The 18,356-nt window shown below is 47.8% G+C and overlaps 1 protein-coding gene and 1 long non-coding RNA gene across 2 annotated transcripts; one reads left to right on the top strand and one right to left on the bottom strand.

Moving 5' to 3' along the window:
• The first annotated feature begins 822 nt into the window (after nucleotides 1–822).
• Nucleotides 823–4,418, top strand: LOC133737821 (protein FAR1-RELATED SEQUENCE 5-like). The gene is made up of 7 exons (XM_062165309.1): nucleotides 823–893; nucleotides 937–2,026; nucleotides 2,140–2,972; nucleotides 3,071–3,145; nucleotides 3,803–3,952; nucleotides 4,048–4,150; nucleotides 4,257–4,418. Exons 1-7 carry the CDS (start codon nucleotides 823–825, stop codon nucleotides 4,416–4,418), a joined length of 2,484 nt encoding a protein of 827 aa, XP_062021293.1.
• Nucleotides 4,419–4,668: 250 nt separating this feature from the next.
• On the bottom strand, nucleotides 4,669–5,963 carry LOC133735913 (uncharacterized). Its single transcript, XR_009859344.1, has 2 exons — nucleotides 5,710–5,963; nucleotides 4,669–4,946 (listed from the first exon to the last, which is right to left on the bottom strand). It is a non-coding gene; the product is annotated as an uncharacterized LOC133735913 (long non-coding RNA).
• Between the last annotated feature and the right edge of the window lie 12,393 nt (nucleotides 5,964–18,356).

The raw sequence follows: 18,356 nt of genomic DNA, 5'->3' as shown, positions 1-18,356 counted from the left end.
ATATATATATATATATATATATATATATATTCTACCGGCATTTTGGGATCAATCCTAGCACAGAAGCATCGACGTTCGCCCTAGAACAGGCCTCTATATATATATATATATATATATATATATATATATATATATCAGAAGGGATCGAAAGAGGACGTCCGTGAAATTATAAAACTGCGGACGGACGGCTCTCAGCCGTTGATTGGCTTAAATGAAAAGGAATGGCCCAGATGAGTCTTCTTCCAATAACAATCTCGTCAAATAGCTCTGTGCCTTCAAACCCGACTCACTCTCTCAACAACAAAACCAAAGTTTTCTTTGGTTCTCCAGCCAAAATCCATGTCTTCCAATCCATGTCTTCTCACAATTGATGCTTGAAACTCTTCTCAGGTTGCAGATTATTGCAACTGAAGCTTTTTTTTTTTTTCCTCTTTCTCATGAAAATTGTAGTTCTCTTATGGTCCCGACCTCCCTTGGAGTTTTCGCGCCAAAAGTTGAAGACTTGGAAGCAGAGGAACACATCTGGAGTATGGGCTGTCTCTTTTCTTTGATTTGTTTGATTTCCAATTACCAAAATTAGGGTTTTACCATATTTGGGGCTTTTCTTCTTTCTGTTTCTGGGTTTCTTCTTTCTTTCTTTTGTTGATGTTATGGTGTTTTCATTGATTGTTGATGTATCTTTTTTAGTTTTAGGCAGCAATGAAAAGCATTCATGGGTAATTTTCATATTGACATTGGTTGAATTTCTATCTTTTCTTTTCATCGGCATTGCTTACTGACAAAAGTAAGTTGGGTGTATGTGTGCTTTTCAGTTTCAATTAAATGGAGTCAGAGGATGATCATGTTTATATTCCTCAAGTAAAGGCAGAGTTGATGCCTAAATTGCACCAAGAGTTTGAAACAATAGATGATGTGAATTGCTGCTTTCTACAATAGATATGCAAAAAAAGCAGGGTTTAGTATCAGAAGTCATTCTAGTGCAACCAACAAAGATAATACCCAACTTATGAGGAAGGAGTATGTCTGTTATAAGCAAGGAACTTCCAAAGTTGAAGGAGAAAAACGTAAGAGAGGATTACCAAAAGTGGGTTGTAAAGCAAGAATTGCAGTTGTGAGAAAGAAGGAGTATGGGAGATATGCAATCTCTGTATTTGTCGAGGGTTATAACCACCCATTAACAAGCCCACCTAGAGTACATTTGTTGAGATCTCACCGTCGTGTTTTAAAAGTTAACACAGTTCTATCACAGCAACTAAGCTTGGTAAATGTTCAGAAACATACACAGTTTGAATTCTTTGGTGTTCAGGCAGGTGGCATTGAGAATATTGGTTGTACACAGCGTGATCTGTATAATTATGGAAGAACTTGTCGTGAAGCGAAGAAAGGGCATGATGGAGATCTATTGTACATGCATTTTCAGAATGAGAAAGAAAAAGATTCTTCTTTTGTCTATACAATAGAGTCAGATGAGGAAAACAGAGTAACAAGGTGCTTTTGGGCTGACTCAATTTCAAGACGAGCTTACAGCTTTTATGGAGATGTAGTTATCTTTGATACTACATACAACACAAATCGGTATGGAATGATTTTTGCACCATTCACTGGTGTTAATAATCATGGGCAGACAATCATCTTTGCTTGTGCATTCTTAAATGATGAGACAGCCGATTCTTTTGTTTGGTTATTCAAGGAACTTCTAAATGCTATGCCAGGAAATGCACCAGAAAATGCCCCCAAAATGATTATTACTGACCAAGATCCTGCTATGACTAAAGCCATTTCAGAAGCACTCCCACAAACATTTCATAGATATTGCAGTTGGCACATTCTAAATAAATTTTCTGAGAAGCTAGATGCGATTAAATATCGGGATTACTACCAAGACTTTCATAGCTGCATATGGAATTCAAGTAGTAGAGAGGAGTTTGACTCAAGATGGATTGAAATTACTGAGAAGAGTGGGTTGAGTGATAACAAGTGGTTGGAGTCAATATATGAAATTCGTTCGTCATGGATACCAGCACATGTAAATCATGTTTTCTCAGCAGGAATGTCAAGTAGTCAAAGAGCGGAGAGAAACATTCTTTCTTCAAGAATTATGTTTCTGATCAGAATTCGTTGGTGGAATTTATGGTTCAGTTTAAGAGGGGACTTCTTCACCAACGCCATTATGAGTTAGAGGAGGATCATATTAATATTGATGAGAAGCCAAAAACTGTCATGTCCCTTGACATAGAAGATCATATGGCTAAGGTTTATACACGTAAGCTATTTTATGAAGTTCAAGAACAATTGAAAGAGTGCTTCAAATATAAACTAGAACTTCTAAGAGAAAATGTCACTCATTGCGTGTTTAAGGTTATGCGAAAGAACATTGATACTTGTAAATCTCGTGAACTGACTTACGAAAAAGTTTCTGATTTTGCATCATGCAGCTGTAGAAAGTTTGAGAGTGAAGGGCTTCCATGTCGGCATGTTTTGTCATATTTGATTAAAATCCAAGATATTGATAAATTGCCTATTCAGTACATATTGAAGAGATGGACTAAAGCTGCAAGACAGAGTCTTGTGTTAGATTCTGATGGAATGGAGGTAAAAGATAACAAAGCTTTACTTGCAAGGAGGACTAAACTATTCCAGCATGCTACAGATGCAATTGATAAGGCAATGGTGAGTGATGAAGCTAGTCAGCTCTTTATGGAATGCTTGGATGCTTTCTTGGAGAATCTTAAAACATTGATTGGTAATGAAAGTGGACAAAGTGCAGTAGTTTTGGAGACCAAGATTGATGCTATTCAGCATATTTTTAATGAACCAAATCAAGTGAGGGCCAAAGGGTGTGGGAGAAGGTTGAAAAAAGGAAAAGAGAAGAGGAAAGTTAAGGTAAAGGAGAGTCAAGGTAGGCAATGTCATGGATGTGGACTATTTGGTCAGTCACATGACAAAAGAAATTGTCCAACACTTCATGGAAAGTAAGAATTTATAGTTCACTATGTTTGAGATTATTGTTTATGTCAACAATTTTATAGATTGATATATACCCAACTTTATTTTTGCTTACTTTATGTAGACCTGCTATTAACAAAGATGGGGAGTCAAGTTCCACTAGTATGGATGAGGATGGTTGTTCATCAACAGGTGAACTGTAAGGTAAGCTTTGAGTTTTCTGAGTTTGAAGATTTGGGATTTTTCAGATTTTGCATTTGATTTGGGATTTTTCTTATTTTGCATCAGTCAACTACCGCTAATGCTTTACTGATTTAGCTTCTATATGGATTATAGGTTGATCAATGTTTTGGAAGACATAGAATTCATTTGAAGATTATATGGCAGAGTCTTGTTCATAGTCTTCAAGATTCTGGAACTTATATATCTGCATATTAGCATACTACTATGAAAAAAGTAGCATAATTTAGCTCAAGTTGGTCAAAAACAGGAGTGTTGCCTCTAAGTAGCTTTGGAAGCCATATTCTCAACTGTTTCTTCTTGCATCTGTTAAGAAGTTTGTATCTTTTTGCAGTAAAATATCATGAGGTCAAAAGATATCCAATATTTTTTTTTTCTCTTTTTTCTCTTTTCTTGTTTTTTTGTTTGTTTGTTTGTTTGGTCCAAGTTAGGGGTTGACAAAAAGGCATGAGTTTCATAGGCTTACTGATACTTTGCAGATATTGAATGGGGGCTATTTTGAGTTTGGCTGGTCCCAAATCTGGGACAAACGATTATCATGAGGTTGCTCAGAATGATACCTTTTTGTCAGAGGCAAAGAATGTCATCATGTACTTATGAGGAGAGCCAAAGACTAATTCCCAATCTTTCCCAGTATATATGATTGTTTATCGGAGATTTTCTCACATTGGAATTTACCTCTCAGAAATGCTCTTGCCATGGAGCTGGACAATATGGCTAACTTGTCAGACAAATGCAATTTCCAGATTCCTATGGAGGTTATTAAGTGAGTCTTCTTCTATAATTTTACATTTTTCCTGCGACTAAAATTTTTTGTTTATGGCCCATTTTGACCACAAAAGATATGCCGAGTTTGCATAGGTTGATCGACAATGGAAAGAATCCTGATTTACTTACAAGGGATCTCATAAACAGCTGCAATGCCAAAAATCTGATCACTAAAGGCAAAACTGATACCTTCAAGGCAAATGCCGAGTTTACATTTTAGTTTTGAACCCATTTAATCATTTTTATATCCCACTTCAGTTTGTCAAGTTACCTGATTCAACTTGCTGTAATGTTTTGTTCAGAGTTTACGAGAGCATCAACTGGAAGAACTTGACCAGGCATTTCCTGATGAAGTTGAATCATATAGAGAAATACGTGCTGCTGCTTCTGCTATAAGTTGCATTGCATTGATCACCCAATCTAGACTTTGCGCCCATCCTCGAAATGTTACACGAGTGTTTTAGTGTTTTAGTTGTTTTCTGTCATGACTTGATATGTAATGATTCTAGAAAATGAATGAGGAACTATGGGATCAAAAGTTCAATTCTGAAGCTATATGCAAATTTAGATTCAAAATGGTTCCAATTAATAAATCTGTTGCCAAAGTAAACAACTTTGTTTCCAATAAATGTCTGTTGCCAAAGTAGACAACAACCACAACCAATAAACAAAATGCTCTCAAAGCAAAGCTAAACCTTTCTGAAGCTGATACAATACACAACATACATGGACTTCATTCCTTCTATAATACTATAAAGTACAACAAAATGAACCTTCTCCAGAATAGCAAGAGCAAAGCTCTGTGTTATGAGAAAATGCACATTACATTCACACTTTCTATACATTGATTTCATAAAGCTAAGAGGTCACACTTTCTATACATTGATTCCACAAATAAACACAGTTTTCCTACCCCAAAGCCAATACATTATGCAGCAACCAATCCACCAGCATTAGCAGAAATTGTCTTGCAAGGCCGGTGCATCCAAAACCTAAACAAAGGAAACAGAAAAATTAAAAAAAGAGGAACGCAAGTGAGAAAAGGATTTAGAAGTAAGCAATTGTAAGTTTGTAACCACTAGTAATTAGTAAATAATTTCTTGTCCCAAGCATCAAGGAATACTTATCTACAAAAAAGAAAGAATAATTTTTCCTCTGTCCTTACCTTTGCCTTTTCAAGACTCGATAGTCAAAGAAGGGTTAAAACGAATGATGATTGATTGCATAAACTTACATTCATTAATCTATGTACATCACCATTCATAACCCCTTGATATCATTCTACTCTTATCTAAGATACAGTGTTTACTTTCTCAGATATAAATTCTAGACCGACTACTATAAACTGAAAACTGTATCTGAGTCAGGCACCGGTAATTATCATAAGCCTGTCAATCCTCGATCCATGTTGAGCTCTATTTCTAAACAAATGCAAGAGAAGAAAATTGTCTTGTGAGAATGTGACTTGATCACTCAGGCACCGGTATTACACCACAAAATTCATAAGCTAAATCACCAATCACAGCAACAATTTCTCAACAATGTCAAAACCAATCAAGCTAATCAATAAAGCTAATACCCAACCTGAAATCATCTTGCAAATCCAAAACCTGAAAAAATAAGCTAATCAATAAAGCTAATACCCAACCTGAAAAATCAAACACACCACAAAATCCATAACCCTAAAAAGGACCAAATCAGATGCAAAATCCGAAAAATCCCAAATTTTCAAACTCAGAAAACTCAAAGTTTTACCTTATACGGCGACTTGGGGACCTTGATCGGGGTCTTCACTTGTGATGAACTCCGGTGACCACGTCATCGTTGAACCCAAACGACAGCAGTGAGGAGGACGAAGGAGATGACGAGGTTCAGCGGGGACTGATATCGGGCATCGAGAAAGGAAAAGAAGAAAGTTTGTGTTGTGATAATCATGCAATCTGAGGCCAGTTTCAAGCGTCAATGGTGGAGACTAGAAGTTGGGTTGGAGAACTGGATTTTGGTCGGAGAAGTCGAGACGAGAACTTTGGTTTTGTCGTTGAGAGAGTGTACATACATGTACATTTACAAGCATAATTAGCTCTAACGGGCTACGCTCATTGTACCGCCGAAGGTACTGATTCCAACCAAAGGAATGACATGCAGACACACCGCCAGGCGGGCTACAGCCCCAACGTCGGACCACCTCCAGATTGCCGCCAACGCGCCGCCACGCGCCGCGCCAAGATGGCATCAGAAGCTTCTGAAACTGGGAACTGAAGCATATCAGTCCCACATCGAAAACAAAGAGAAGATCAACCTCTTCCTCACCTATAAAAGGTCCTCTCCTCTCTCCTCATTAATTACGCATTCAATACTTTACCTACTGTTACTTTGTCAACATAAATACATTGACTAACTTAGGCATCGGAGAGTTGAAGACCGCCCAACGCGGTCTCCCTCTGACGCCCTTTGTATTTTACTTGACAGGTAGCGGAGGCTTTGAGAACACCATAAGTATCGATCCGCCCACCGGATCAGCGTTAACAAAGGTTCAGCTACCGCCGAACTTTTAGACATTAACATTGGCGCCGTCTGTGGGAATCCTTGAACAAAAGGCCATCCCACCACAATCACCATGACTAACGGTAGCGGGGGAAACGCTGAAGAGCAGGCAGACCATCCCGCCGTCCCCCAACCTCCCGACCCAGCAGTAGGCGTTAACCGCGCACTATTCACAACCCCGGCCAACCCCGGCGGTGAGGCAAATCCGAGCAGCAGCCGCCCGCCGGTCCAAGATCTCGTCACTATGTACGAGCTAGCACTGGCGGATCTTCACAAGGCAAACAAGGTGCGTGAGGCGGAACGCAAGGAAAAGGCTGAAGCCCAGCGGCAGGTGGCTACGCTCATGACACGTTTCGAGGAATTAAAGAAGACGCTGGAGGCCACCACCCGCCCAACACAGAGCGAGCAATCACATAGCACCAGGCATAGCCGACCCGGCACCGGAACGTTGGGGCCGGGGCCGGTCATACAGATGCAGGTGCCGCTGAACCCACCCGAGTTATTGGGAATGGGACCACCGCCCATACCCCAACCCATGTTAGAACAAGAAGCGGAATCACTCCCGCACACCAACCGCTCGGAGGCTAGGGCAAGGACCGAGAATATTCCGCCTGTGCCAAGGTGCGGGCTGTCCCAGCGGGTTGTTCAGGCTGATTCCACCAACGATGCAACCGCCCAGATATTGGAAAGGATGCACCAGCTGGAGCAGAGGTTGATCCGGGCGGAGTCGAGCGTCCCAGCGCCAACTCAGAATCCGCTCTTCGCTTCCAGACCCGGGCCCTTCACCGCTGCCATTCTGCAGGCTGTCAGACCGGCATATGCAAAAACCCCAAAGATGGCGCATTACGGTGGAATGTCTGATCCCTTCGTCCACATGGACACCTTCAAGAAGGTCACCAACAACAAGGGGTTCGACGACGCCACCTTGTGCCACTTGTTTAGCGAAACGTTGGATGGCGAGGCAATGAACTGGTTCTTTGAGTGTCCGCCGGGGTCTGTCAGTTCATTCAATGCACTATCCCATGCTTTCCTCTCCCGGTTCATCTTATTATCCGCTGGTCATCACAACACAAGTCAGCTGTTCAGCGTCAAGCAGGGGGAGGACGAGTCACTGAAGGCCTTCGTCACAAGGTGGCGGGCGGCAGCATCTCAGTGCCGTGACCTAGACAAAACGATGGCGTCGGCGGCCTTCAGGAAGGGACTGCTCAAGGGACCGTTCCTCTATCACCTCAACTACAATCATCCCAATGCGACGTATGACCACGTCATGAGTGAGGCGGTCATTCACGCCCAGGCGGAATTCATCACATACGGAGAAACCCCACCGCCACCACTAACACCAAAATCAACACAGCCATCTTCCAGTCATCAGGAAACCGCTAGCAAGACCCCCTCAGCACCATCAACTGACAAGAAAAGGGAGTGGCAACAGGGCCACCACCAGAGCAAGCGGCAGAAGGACCAGCATTACCATAAGGGAAACCGCCCAACCCATGGGGATAACCGCAACAAGCAGGCGGAGTCCTCGCAGCGGTATGCAGTTTTCACGGTCCTGACTGCCTCATATGAAGACATCTACAATCAGTGCAAGGATCAGATCCCACCGCCACCCCCTCCAAAATACCCAAAAACAGGCAAGCCCAGGAACACCGGCAAGTGGTGCAAATACCACGAGGACAGCGGCCACAATACCAACAGTTGCAATGCTCTCAAAACGGCCATTGAGACCTTGTACCGTGATGGCAAGATGGACCAGTTCAAGGTGCGTCAGCCACCACCAGTAATTGCCAACGTTGAGACCTTGGGCCGCATCAACACCATCGATGGCGGTGCCCCAATCACCAGCATGTCTCACAGGGCAAGGAAGCGCTATGCACGCGCTAATCACCCAAAGGAAGTCTGCAATATCCGCTACGAAAGATCCGCCAAACTCCCGAAATCAGGTTGGGAACCTATTACCTTTTCGGAGGAGGAAGAGCGCGGAGTGCATTTACCCCATGACGACCCATTCTTGGTCGATGCCATTCTGGGCAAATTCTCGGTGGGGAGAATTTTGGTGGATAGCGGATCCGCTGTCAACGTCATCTTCAATGGTTGCTACGACCATCTCAAGCGGAACAAAAAACTGCTCTAGGATCACGAGCAACTGCTCAGCTTCTCCGGTGACGTCACACAACCGCTGGGGTCAGATTACATGCGGCTGGTTATTGGTACTAGCCCTTGCATGGCGGAGGTACATACAGAATTCATTATTGTCGACTGCTTTAGTTCGTACAACGCCATCATCGGTCGACCAGCACTTAACAAGCTCAAGTGCATCATTGCCGGGTACATGCTCCTTATGAAGTTCCCCACGCCCAACGGCACGGGCTGTGTCAGGGGAAGCCAACAGCTGGCACGAGAATGTTACTAAACAACTATAGCGCGGTCGACGCGCCGCCATGAAATTCTGACAGTGGGTAATGAGGCACCGCCACCAAACATCTTTGAGGATCCTAGGGATGAAGAGGAGAAGTATGTAAGGAAGGAGCCGGTCGACCCTGACACGTCACTAAAGGTTGTCTGCCTCTCGGACGAACACCCTGAGCGGACAGTCCGCATAGGCGCCCATCTAAACCCAGAGGTGGAGGCAGAGCTCACTCAGTTCCTACGTGATAACGCCGCCGTCTTTGCATGGTCATACGCGGACATGCCAGGTATCTCTCCTGACATTATCACTCATAAACTGACCATCAAACCCTCATTTTATCCCATCAAGCAGAAGCGAAGGGCCTTTGATGAGGAAAAATACCGGGCAATCAGAGAGGAGGTCGCAAAACTCCAGGACATTGGGTTCATCCGCCAAGTTATCTATCCCCAGTGGATCTCAAACCTGGTAATGGTCAAGAAGGCCAGCGGCAAGTGGCGGATGTGTGTCGACTTCAAAAATCTCAACAAGGCATGCCCAAAGGATAGCTTCCCGCTACCTCGTATCGATCAGCTAGTCGATGCAACTGCCGGACATGAGCTCCTCAGCATGATGGACGCTTTCTCCGGATACAATCAGATCAAGATGCACCCCAGCGACCAGGAATGCACCACCTTCACCACCGACAAAGGCCTCTACTGCTACAATGTCATGCCTTTCGATCTGAAGAACGCCGGTGCAACTTACCAGCGGTTGATGAACGCTATGTTCGCTGAGCATCTGGGAAAAATCATCGAGGTCTACGTGGACGACATGTTAGTCAAAAGCGTAAAGGCCAGCGGACATGTGGCAAACCTCAAGGTCATAGTAACCATTCTCTTGGCCTACGGCATGCGCCTCAACCCAGAGAAGTGTTTCTTTGCGGTCACCGCTAGCAAATTCCTGGGATACATCGTCAGCGAGCGAGGCATCGAGGCTAACCCAGACAAGGTCCAGGCCATCCTTGACCTGGCGGACCCTGAGTATAAGGTACACGTCCAGTGCCTCCAGGGCAAGTTAACCGCCCTTTCTCGGTTCATCTCTCGACTCACTGATAAGTGCGCCCCATTCTTCAAACTCCTCAAAACAACGCACAAGAAGGTCATCGACTGGAACCCGGAGTGCCAGGCGGCGTTCCAGGGCTTAAAGGAATACCTGGCGGCAGTCCCTCTCCTTTATGTTCCTGTGCAAGGAGAAACACTATTCATCTACCTGGCGGTTTCGGCGTCGGCGGTAAGTTGCGCCATTGTCCGGCGGGAAGGCCAAGATGAGCTTCCAGTGTTTTACGCCGGCAGAGGCATGAACGGAGCAGAAACAAGATATCCTCCCTTGGAGCAGCTGGCCCTCGCACTTATCGTTGCTGCCAGACGCCTCCGGCAATACTTCCAGGCTCACACGATCCATGTGTTAACCAATCAGCCGCTGCGGCAGGTGATGCAGAACCCTGAGCACTCGGGGCGCCTCAGCAAGTGGGCCATCGAGCTCAGCGAATTCGACATAGATTACAGGCCAAGAACCGCCATGAAGGGCCAGGCAGTGGCGGACTTCATCGCTGAGCTAACCGAGCGACGGCCGGAGCCCGGTGTTGAGACAAGTCCCGGAACAGAAATGGTAACCGTTGAGGAGGTAGCTCCCCCACAGTCAGACTGGAACTTGCATGTGGACGGCTCCGCCAGCGCCAAGGCCAGCGGCGCCGGAATCATCTTAACAGGACCCGGGGGACTGAACGCGGAGTATGCGTTAAAATTCAACTTCAAAGCTTCGAACAACATGGCGGAGTACGAGGCACTCATCGCCGGTCTACTCCTCGCCATTGACTCAGGGGCTGACAGCGTCAACATATTCAGCGACTCCCAGCTAGTCGTTAACCAGGTCAACGACAGCTTCCAAGCCAAGGACCAGCAGTTAGCGGCATATTTGGGGTACGTCAAAACGTTGCTAAAAAAGTTCAAATTCCACAACATCACACAAATCCCCAGGGAAAAGAACGCCAAGGCTGATTCACTGGCGAGACTGGCAACCGCCCAGCCACATCAGAGTCCAGCGGACACAAGGGTAGAATACCTTGACAGGCCAAGCATCACAAAGACCCTGGCGGAGATCTTCAACATTGAAGTCAACTCCAGCTGGATGGACGAGATCATTGCATATAAGTGCAACGTCACATTGCTAGAGGATAAGATCCAGGCAAGGCAGCTCAAGCGGAGAGCAACCCGCTACAACATTCAGAATGGCAAGCTGTACCGCCAGGGGTTCACCTACCCCAACCTCCGCTGCCTAACCCCAGAGGAGGGAAAGATCGTCCTGGTGGAAATCCACGGCGGAGAGTGTGGAAACCACTCAGGTGCCAGATCATTGGCCAACCGCACATTGCGACAAGGCTACTTCTAGCCCACACTGGGTGATGACGCCTGGAAAATTTCGAGGTCTTGCCACAAATGCCAACAGTTCGCAGATCTCCCACATGCACCGGCGGAACCTCTGTCAGTAATCATCGGCCCTTGGGTTCACTCCACGTGGGGCCTTGATTTGATGGGAAAATTCCAAACCGCCAAGGGCCAGTTCAAGTACATCATTGTAGCCATCGACTACAACAGTAAATGGATAGAGGCGGAGCCACTAACGGCAATTACTACCGCCAAGGTCATTCGCTTCCTCTGGAAGAACATCTACTGCCGCTATGGTGTCCCGCACACAATCATTACAGACAACGGTACACAGTTCAACAACAAGGAACTCATATCGTTCACCGCCAACTTGGGCACCAAGCTAAGTTTTGCATCTGTCGCCCATCCCCAAACCAACGGCCAGGTCGAAGCAGCAAACAAGATAATCAAGAAGCTGCTAAAAAAGAAGCTCGACAGCGCCAAGGGTTTATAGGCGGAGAAGCTTCCAGAAGTCCTATGGGCCATCCGGACAACTCCAACTACCGCCACCGGCGAAACTCCTTTCTGCATGATGTTCGGCGCAGAGGCGGTCCTCCCTATTGAAGTAACTCAGCCTACCGCTAGGGTCGAGGGCTACTGCCCCGACACCAACGGCGACGACATCAATCTGGACAGGGACCTCCTAGAAGAGAAAAGACTCATGGCCCATTTGCGCAACTTGCAAAACAAAAGGCTGGTATCGCGTTTCTATAACGCAAGAGTCAAAGCCCGGAACCTCCAACTGGGGGACTGGGTAATGAAAGAAGTCATTCCACCTCCGACAAAGCTCCGCCCAACTTGGGAAGGCCCATACAACATTGTGGAAGTCGTGAGCCCAGGCACCTTCTACTTAATGGACAAGGATGACGTCAAATCGGCCCACCCTTGGAATACTGAACACCTTCGGTATTATTACAAATAGTCAGACCGCTACCTAAGAGCATCTTGACTTAGCTAAATTTTTGTTTAATATTTAGCTAAGGAAAGCTACCCGACGGGTACTACCCCACTTTTGTACGCTGATCAATCAGCTATCAATGAAACGAGGAATTATTCAAACCATTGTTACCAAGTCTAGCACTGAGGGCAACTGGCAACGCCAGCGATCGTCAGCGGACCTCGTCCGCTACGAGGTGCACTTGGACCAATTTTAATTCCTTTAATGTGTCATTGATTGACAAAAGCAAAATGTAACTCAAAGTACTAACGGTACAAACACATGGGGCAAACATAAACTCAGAATTTCATATTATTCAGCAAAACATTACAAAATGATATGCCTCAACGGCTACAAAGGAAATAGGGAAGTTGCAAAATCTAGAGAGGTCCAACTGGCCTCAGGGGTGCTCTTCGGCATCTTCTGCTCCGGCGGGCGGCGGTACGACCGCTCGACTCGTCTGATCGGACCCTCGCGCTGTCGGACTTGGGGTCTCTATGGTACCATCCGCACGGGTGTGCGCCGCCAAGAAACCAGCGCGCGACACCTCCGATGGGGTGGGGTTGGGAGTCTGCTGGGAGTCTTCCGCCGGATGTGCACCACTTTCCCCGCTCCCTGACCGAGCGCCTCCCACTGGAGCTGCCACGACAGTTTTCTCCGGCGGCATACTCCTGGTTGGCGGCGCATCAGGCTGCGACGCTTTGGCGAAGTCGATGGCACCCTTCCGCTTCAGCATATCTATGTTTGCCAGGGCCCCGGCCTTCGTCGACTCAGTCATCGCCTTCTTAAACTCCGCAGACCGCTTGAATGCCTCGACAGCGGCCGCCACAGCGGTATTCCCTTCAGCTCTCAGACGAGCAACCTCACCTTCTAACCGCTTCAACTCCGTCACCCTGGCGGCGGACTCCCGCTGTACGATAATAAGTTTTTTGTCCTTGGCGGCAATCCGCTCCTCCAGCAACGCAACGTCCCGCTCCAACTTGGAGACGCGGTCATTCCTCTCCAAGTCACGCTCGATGGCCACGCGGAGCTTACCGCGGGCATCGGCAAGGTCACTCTCTGCCTTAGTCAGACGCCGCTCCGCCTCTGCCAGCTTCTCCTTATCCTCCGCTAACTCCCTCTGGAGACTTTGAATTTCCTCCCGCAACTCGTCCTCGACCATGGGCTGCTTCGACGCCGCCGCAAACAGGTCGTACAGTCCCGCCGATATTTGCCCAAACGCCAAGTTGAAGGGCGATTGGTCAATTGCTGTCGGGCGTGAGATACCCGCTAGGCCGCCGAACCCTAGCCGTTCGCATAGGTGGAAGAGAAACTCCCGCTCCCCATCTGTCATGAACGGTGCGTACTCGGCAAACGAGTCTAGCTCGTTGGCGGCGGGCTCTTCTCCCTCCACCACAGCAGTCTTCGACGGAGCTCCTCGGGCCCTCTTCTGTTGGCGCGAGCCGATCACCTCCACGTCCTCCCCCTCTTCCTCGTCAGGGGAGTCAGCCTGCCGACGTTTTCTCTCTGGCGCCCTCTGGTTCCCGGCGGCAGTCTTTGTCACCCTCACCGGCGGTTCCTCCCTTGCTGCAATGACGGTATCCGCCGGCGGCACCGCCTTTTCCTTTTGGGGGCCACGCCTGTTGGCGGGCATCGATCTTTCTGCTGCCCAGCCGCAGCGCCTCCCTTCTTCCCGCCAGCCGCTGGGACCCCCGCCTGCACTACCGGCAGGCCATCCTCACCAAGATGGGAGTGGTGTGGCATTGGCAGCACTACCGGAACCTCTGACTGGCTCAGCGCCAGTGTCTCGGGGTTCACCAGCGTCTGTTGGGCTGCCAGCCCTTCGGCGTACATGGTCTCCAGATAATTGTCCACCTCGGCGCGGTCCATTGCTTTTTCGAAAGCGTCGCGACTCGACTTATTTCCTGGCGGAGTTTCTGGGAAAATAAACATAAGCCAGTCAGTCTCGACTACTTATTACAAACGAAACATCGGTCTGACGGAAATTTCTTACCAACGGAGCAAGTAAGTTTCTGGTCGACTAGCAACTCCCAGCCAGTCAGAAGTCTGAAGTCCAGCAGGTTACGGTTCCGCCAACAGCCTCTGATACGAGCAATGCGACACTCCTCCTCCCGCGTTTGGCTGTACCGCAGTCCCGCTGCACAAACACAATTAGATTAGTAAGAATACAAAGCCTTCAAGATAAAAACCCCGCCGGCTACCGCCAGCGGAAATTGGTCACCAACCTCGGATAGGTTGGAATTCCGACTTAATCCTAAACGTCGGCCCTTCTTCGTTCGCTCCAGCCTGGTACTCCCATCCCTCCGTGGCGACACAGAAGGTCCCCCGCCAATAGGACATTGAATCCCTTAGGTTTTCTATCAACTTCGGTGCTCCCTGACGGCGGCTCAGGTTCACTTGCCCTCTGCAACCCTGGCGCTTCACGTACACCAGTTCGTAGAAGTGAAGCACTTCCGCCACGGTAGGCCCCTCGCACCCGGACAACCGCCACAAGGAGTTCATCGCCAGCAGCAGGCGCCACATGTTGGGACAAACCTGACCGAACGCAAGGCCGAATTCACACACCAGGATTTGCAGATTCGGCACCAGCGGTAATGTCACTCCTTGGCGGAGTATCGCTTCGTGAACGGCCGCAAATCCCACCGGGAGAATTGACGCTTTCTCATCCGCAGTCGGCGGGCGCAGCTTCACAGAGCCCGGCAGCCCGAACGTCCGCTTCATCTTACCAACAGCGGCGAGAGTCATCCGCCCTCCCGCCTCGTCGACGGGGGTGCCATCCCGGAGGAACCACGCGGACTCAGCGTCTTCCCCCGCTGTTTCCTCATCCCCAGCGGATCCGCTGGCGGCACTGTTGCTCGCCAAGCGCTCGTCGCGCCTAGCTTTGGCCGCCGCCACCTCACCCGCCTTAGAGCTCTCCGGACGTGACGTACGACCCATGGCTATTACCCAAGTTATGGTCTGTAGCGGCTCAACCTCTAGCGGTTCCGGCAGTGAGGTTCCTGTATGGGCAGACGGACGCAACGAGTCAATAAATATCCTATCCGCCGCGCTGAACGACACGTCAGACCCGGAATCCTCACTGCTCGATATCTCTATGACGTTAACCATCCCAAACCCTAAAACCCACACCAGTTAGCACAAACACAGATCTAGCCTATTCTTACGTCAGTATCGACAAGAACATGAGTCACAGTTTACCCAGAAATCACAAAAACAAGAACAAATAACCAACAAACACTGAACCCAGATTCGACCATCTAGCAAACCCAGAAATCCCGACTGTCAAAAACACCAAAACCCATCCCCCAAAACCCACTTTACATACTCAGAACACCCCAAATTCACAAAACCCAGAACACTGACAACAACAAATACATAGAAATTCAATGGAACAGGGATAAGATTCAGAGAACCAACCTTACTGATGAAACCCTTGCTGTGATTGCAAGCGCTTGTCCTCACCAATAGAAACCTCGTTCCCAAGACCCGGTGACTCCACAGCTTTCGCCCTGCAGAACTCTATTCGCAAATCGCAGAGAGCTTGAAGACGACGACTCGGGTTTGAAGTTTTCACAAAGTGTCAAATCTCGCTAAGGTTCCCCCCGTTTTATGTCAACATCAACGCGTTCTAGGCCGTCCGCTAAAATACGACATCACACACCAGCCGTACACGTGTCACCACTTTTCACTTACTCTCCGGATTAACCGAGGCGTCGCCTCGGTTACGAAATCCATCATTACTATCATTAATGGCGAGAAGACGGCTACGCTTAGGGGACAGGCCTGCACACGCTAACCCTCTACGGGTTCAACACGTGTCAACCACCACTAGACGAAGCGTCCGGTGGGAGCAACCATTTGGGCAGAATTCCCCAATCGTCCGAAGTTTCCGCTGAGCGAAACCCAGCCAGCGGAACTTCTCACTTATCCTCTGCCAAGTGACGAAGTCTCCGCTGAGCGAAACCCCGCCAGCGGAACTTCTCGCTTGTCATCTGCCAAGTGACGAAGTCTCCGCTGAGCGAAACCCCGCCAGCGGAACTTCTCGCTTGTCATCCACCAAGTGACGGAGTCTCCACTGAGCGAAACCCCGCCAGCGGAACTTCTCCCTTGCCATCCTGCAAGCTGGGCATCTTCCGCTATGAACATCTAGCGGAACCTCCTTTTCAGCTTGCTAGCTGCGTATGTTGTTCAGCACTATCGCTCTACAAAATACCGCTAGGCACGCCTACCGGACGCCGCTTCTTACTGCATTTAGCGGGGGGATATCCGCCAAACGGCGAATCCCGAGGCCACGCCTCACTCTGACAACGACCGCCACGCGGCGTTACCGTCAGACCGTCCCTACGGGACACGGGGACTTGTCAACAGTCTACGACGGCCCTGATCAGGCACGTTGACCGCCGTCATTTGGGTCCTAAAGCTTGGGCTCGCTACCCAACACCCTCTGCTCCGTGCAGCTCCCCCTCAACAAATAATTTTCCGACCATCCGGAGGTCTATCTTAGCTGGGGAGTGGGGGACTCCCTGGGGGGCCTAGCAGGGGCCCACCCGAAAGGGTATAAAGCGTTTGCTCGATAAAACCAACGGTTGACAACGCACTGACGCTAATTATGGTCTTGCAAGTCTAGCGGAAGAAAACGCTTCAAACCGCCGAACAACTCCCCAACCAAGATTGCCCTCCTTGACTGGGGACTTGGGGGACTTGTACATACATGTACATTTGCAAGCATAATTAGCTCTAACGGGCTACGCTCATTGTACCGCCGAAGGTACTGATTCCAACCAAAGGAATGACATGCAGACACACCGCCAGGCGGGCTACAGCCCCAACGTCGGACCACCTCCAGATTGCCGCCAACGCGCCGCCACGCGCCGCGCCAAGATGGCATCAGAAGCTTCTGAAACTGGGAACTGAAGCATATCAGTCCCACATCGAAAACAAAGAGAAGATCAACCTCTTCCTCACCTATAAAAGGTCCTCTCCTCTCTCCTCATTAATTACGCATTCAATACTTTACCTACTGTTACTTTGTCAACATAAATACATTGACTAACTTAGGCATCGGAGAGTTGAAGACCGCCCAACGCGGTCTCCCTCTGACGCCCTTTGTATTTTACTTGACAGGTAGCGGAGGCTTTGAGAACACCATAAGTATCGATCCGCCCACCGGATCAGCGTTAACAAAGGTTCAGCTACCGCCGAACTTTTAGACATTAACAGAGAGTGAGTCGGGTTTGAAGGCACAGAGCTATTTGACGCGATTGTTATTGGAAGAAGACTCATCTGGGCCATTCCTTTTCATTTAAGCCAATCAACGGCTGAGAGCCGTCCGTCCGCAGTTTTATAATTTCACGGACGTCCTCTTTCGATCCCTTCTGTATATATATATATATATATATATATATTCTACCGGCATTTTGGGATCAATCCTAGCTTACAAATCTGCAAAACTGGGGAATAATTGGATCATGATCAGATGAACATGATGAATCGGAGAAATAGTATGATGGGATTGATGGCTCAATACTGTGGGGGAAGATTAGGATCTATGAGATCGAGCTCAGTACTATCAAAAACTTCTTTCTCACATGCCTAGCTTTTTAAAAATTTTTGTACCAATGAAATTCTTGTCCCTAAAAACTAAGCAGCACAGAGAATTTTGTTCAGTTGTGCACGTGATGTCTTTCTTTCTACGTAAATTCACTTCTCTTACTAAAAGCATCTTATATTTGATTTGGGACTGTGTATATATTCTGCTTCTGCTTCTTATTGCATAGGCAGCTGGAGCATGAGGTATAAGCTGTGGTGTTGCGACCTGGTCCTTTGGGAATCGTAGAACAGAAGTTTCTGCTGAGGACTTGAGGAGATATGCATGGCAGATGCTACAGTTGAAAGGGCAGTGCAGAAGTACTGGCCGGCGATCCTAGAGAAGACCACTTGCATCTTAAGAGATTATATTCAGAAGTGATATCCTTCTTTTATAGTTAATTGGACAATCAAACTATGTTGTCATGGCATCCATTTCATAATTTTGAGTCTTCAAGAAAGG

Source organism: Rosa rugosa, chromosome 3 (genome assembly GCF_958449725.1).
Source record: "Rosa rugosa chromosome 3, drRosRugo1.1, whole genome shotgun sequence".
NCBI classification, from domain to species: Eukaryota; Viridiplantae; Streptophyta; class Magnoliopsida; order Rosales; family Rosaceae; genus Rosa; species Rosa rugosa.
This window is presented reverse-complemented; position numbering and strand designations above follow the sequence as displayed.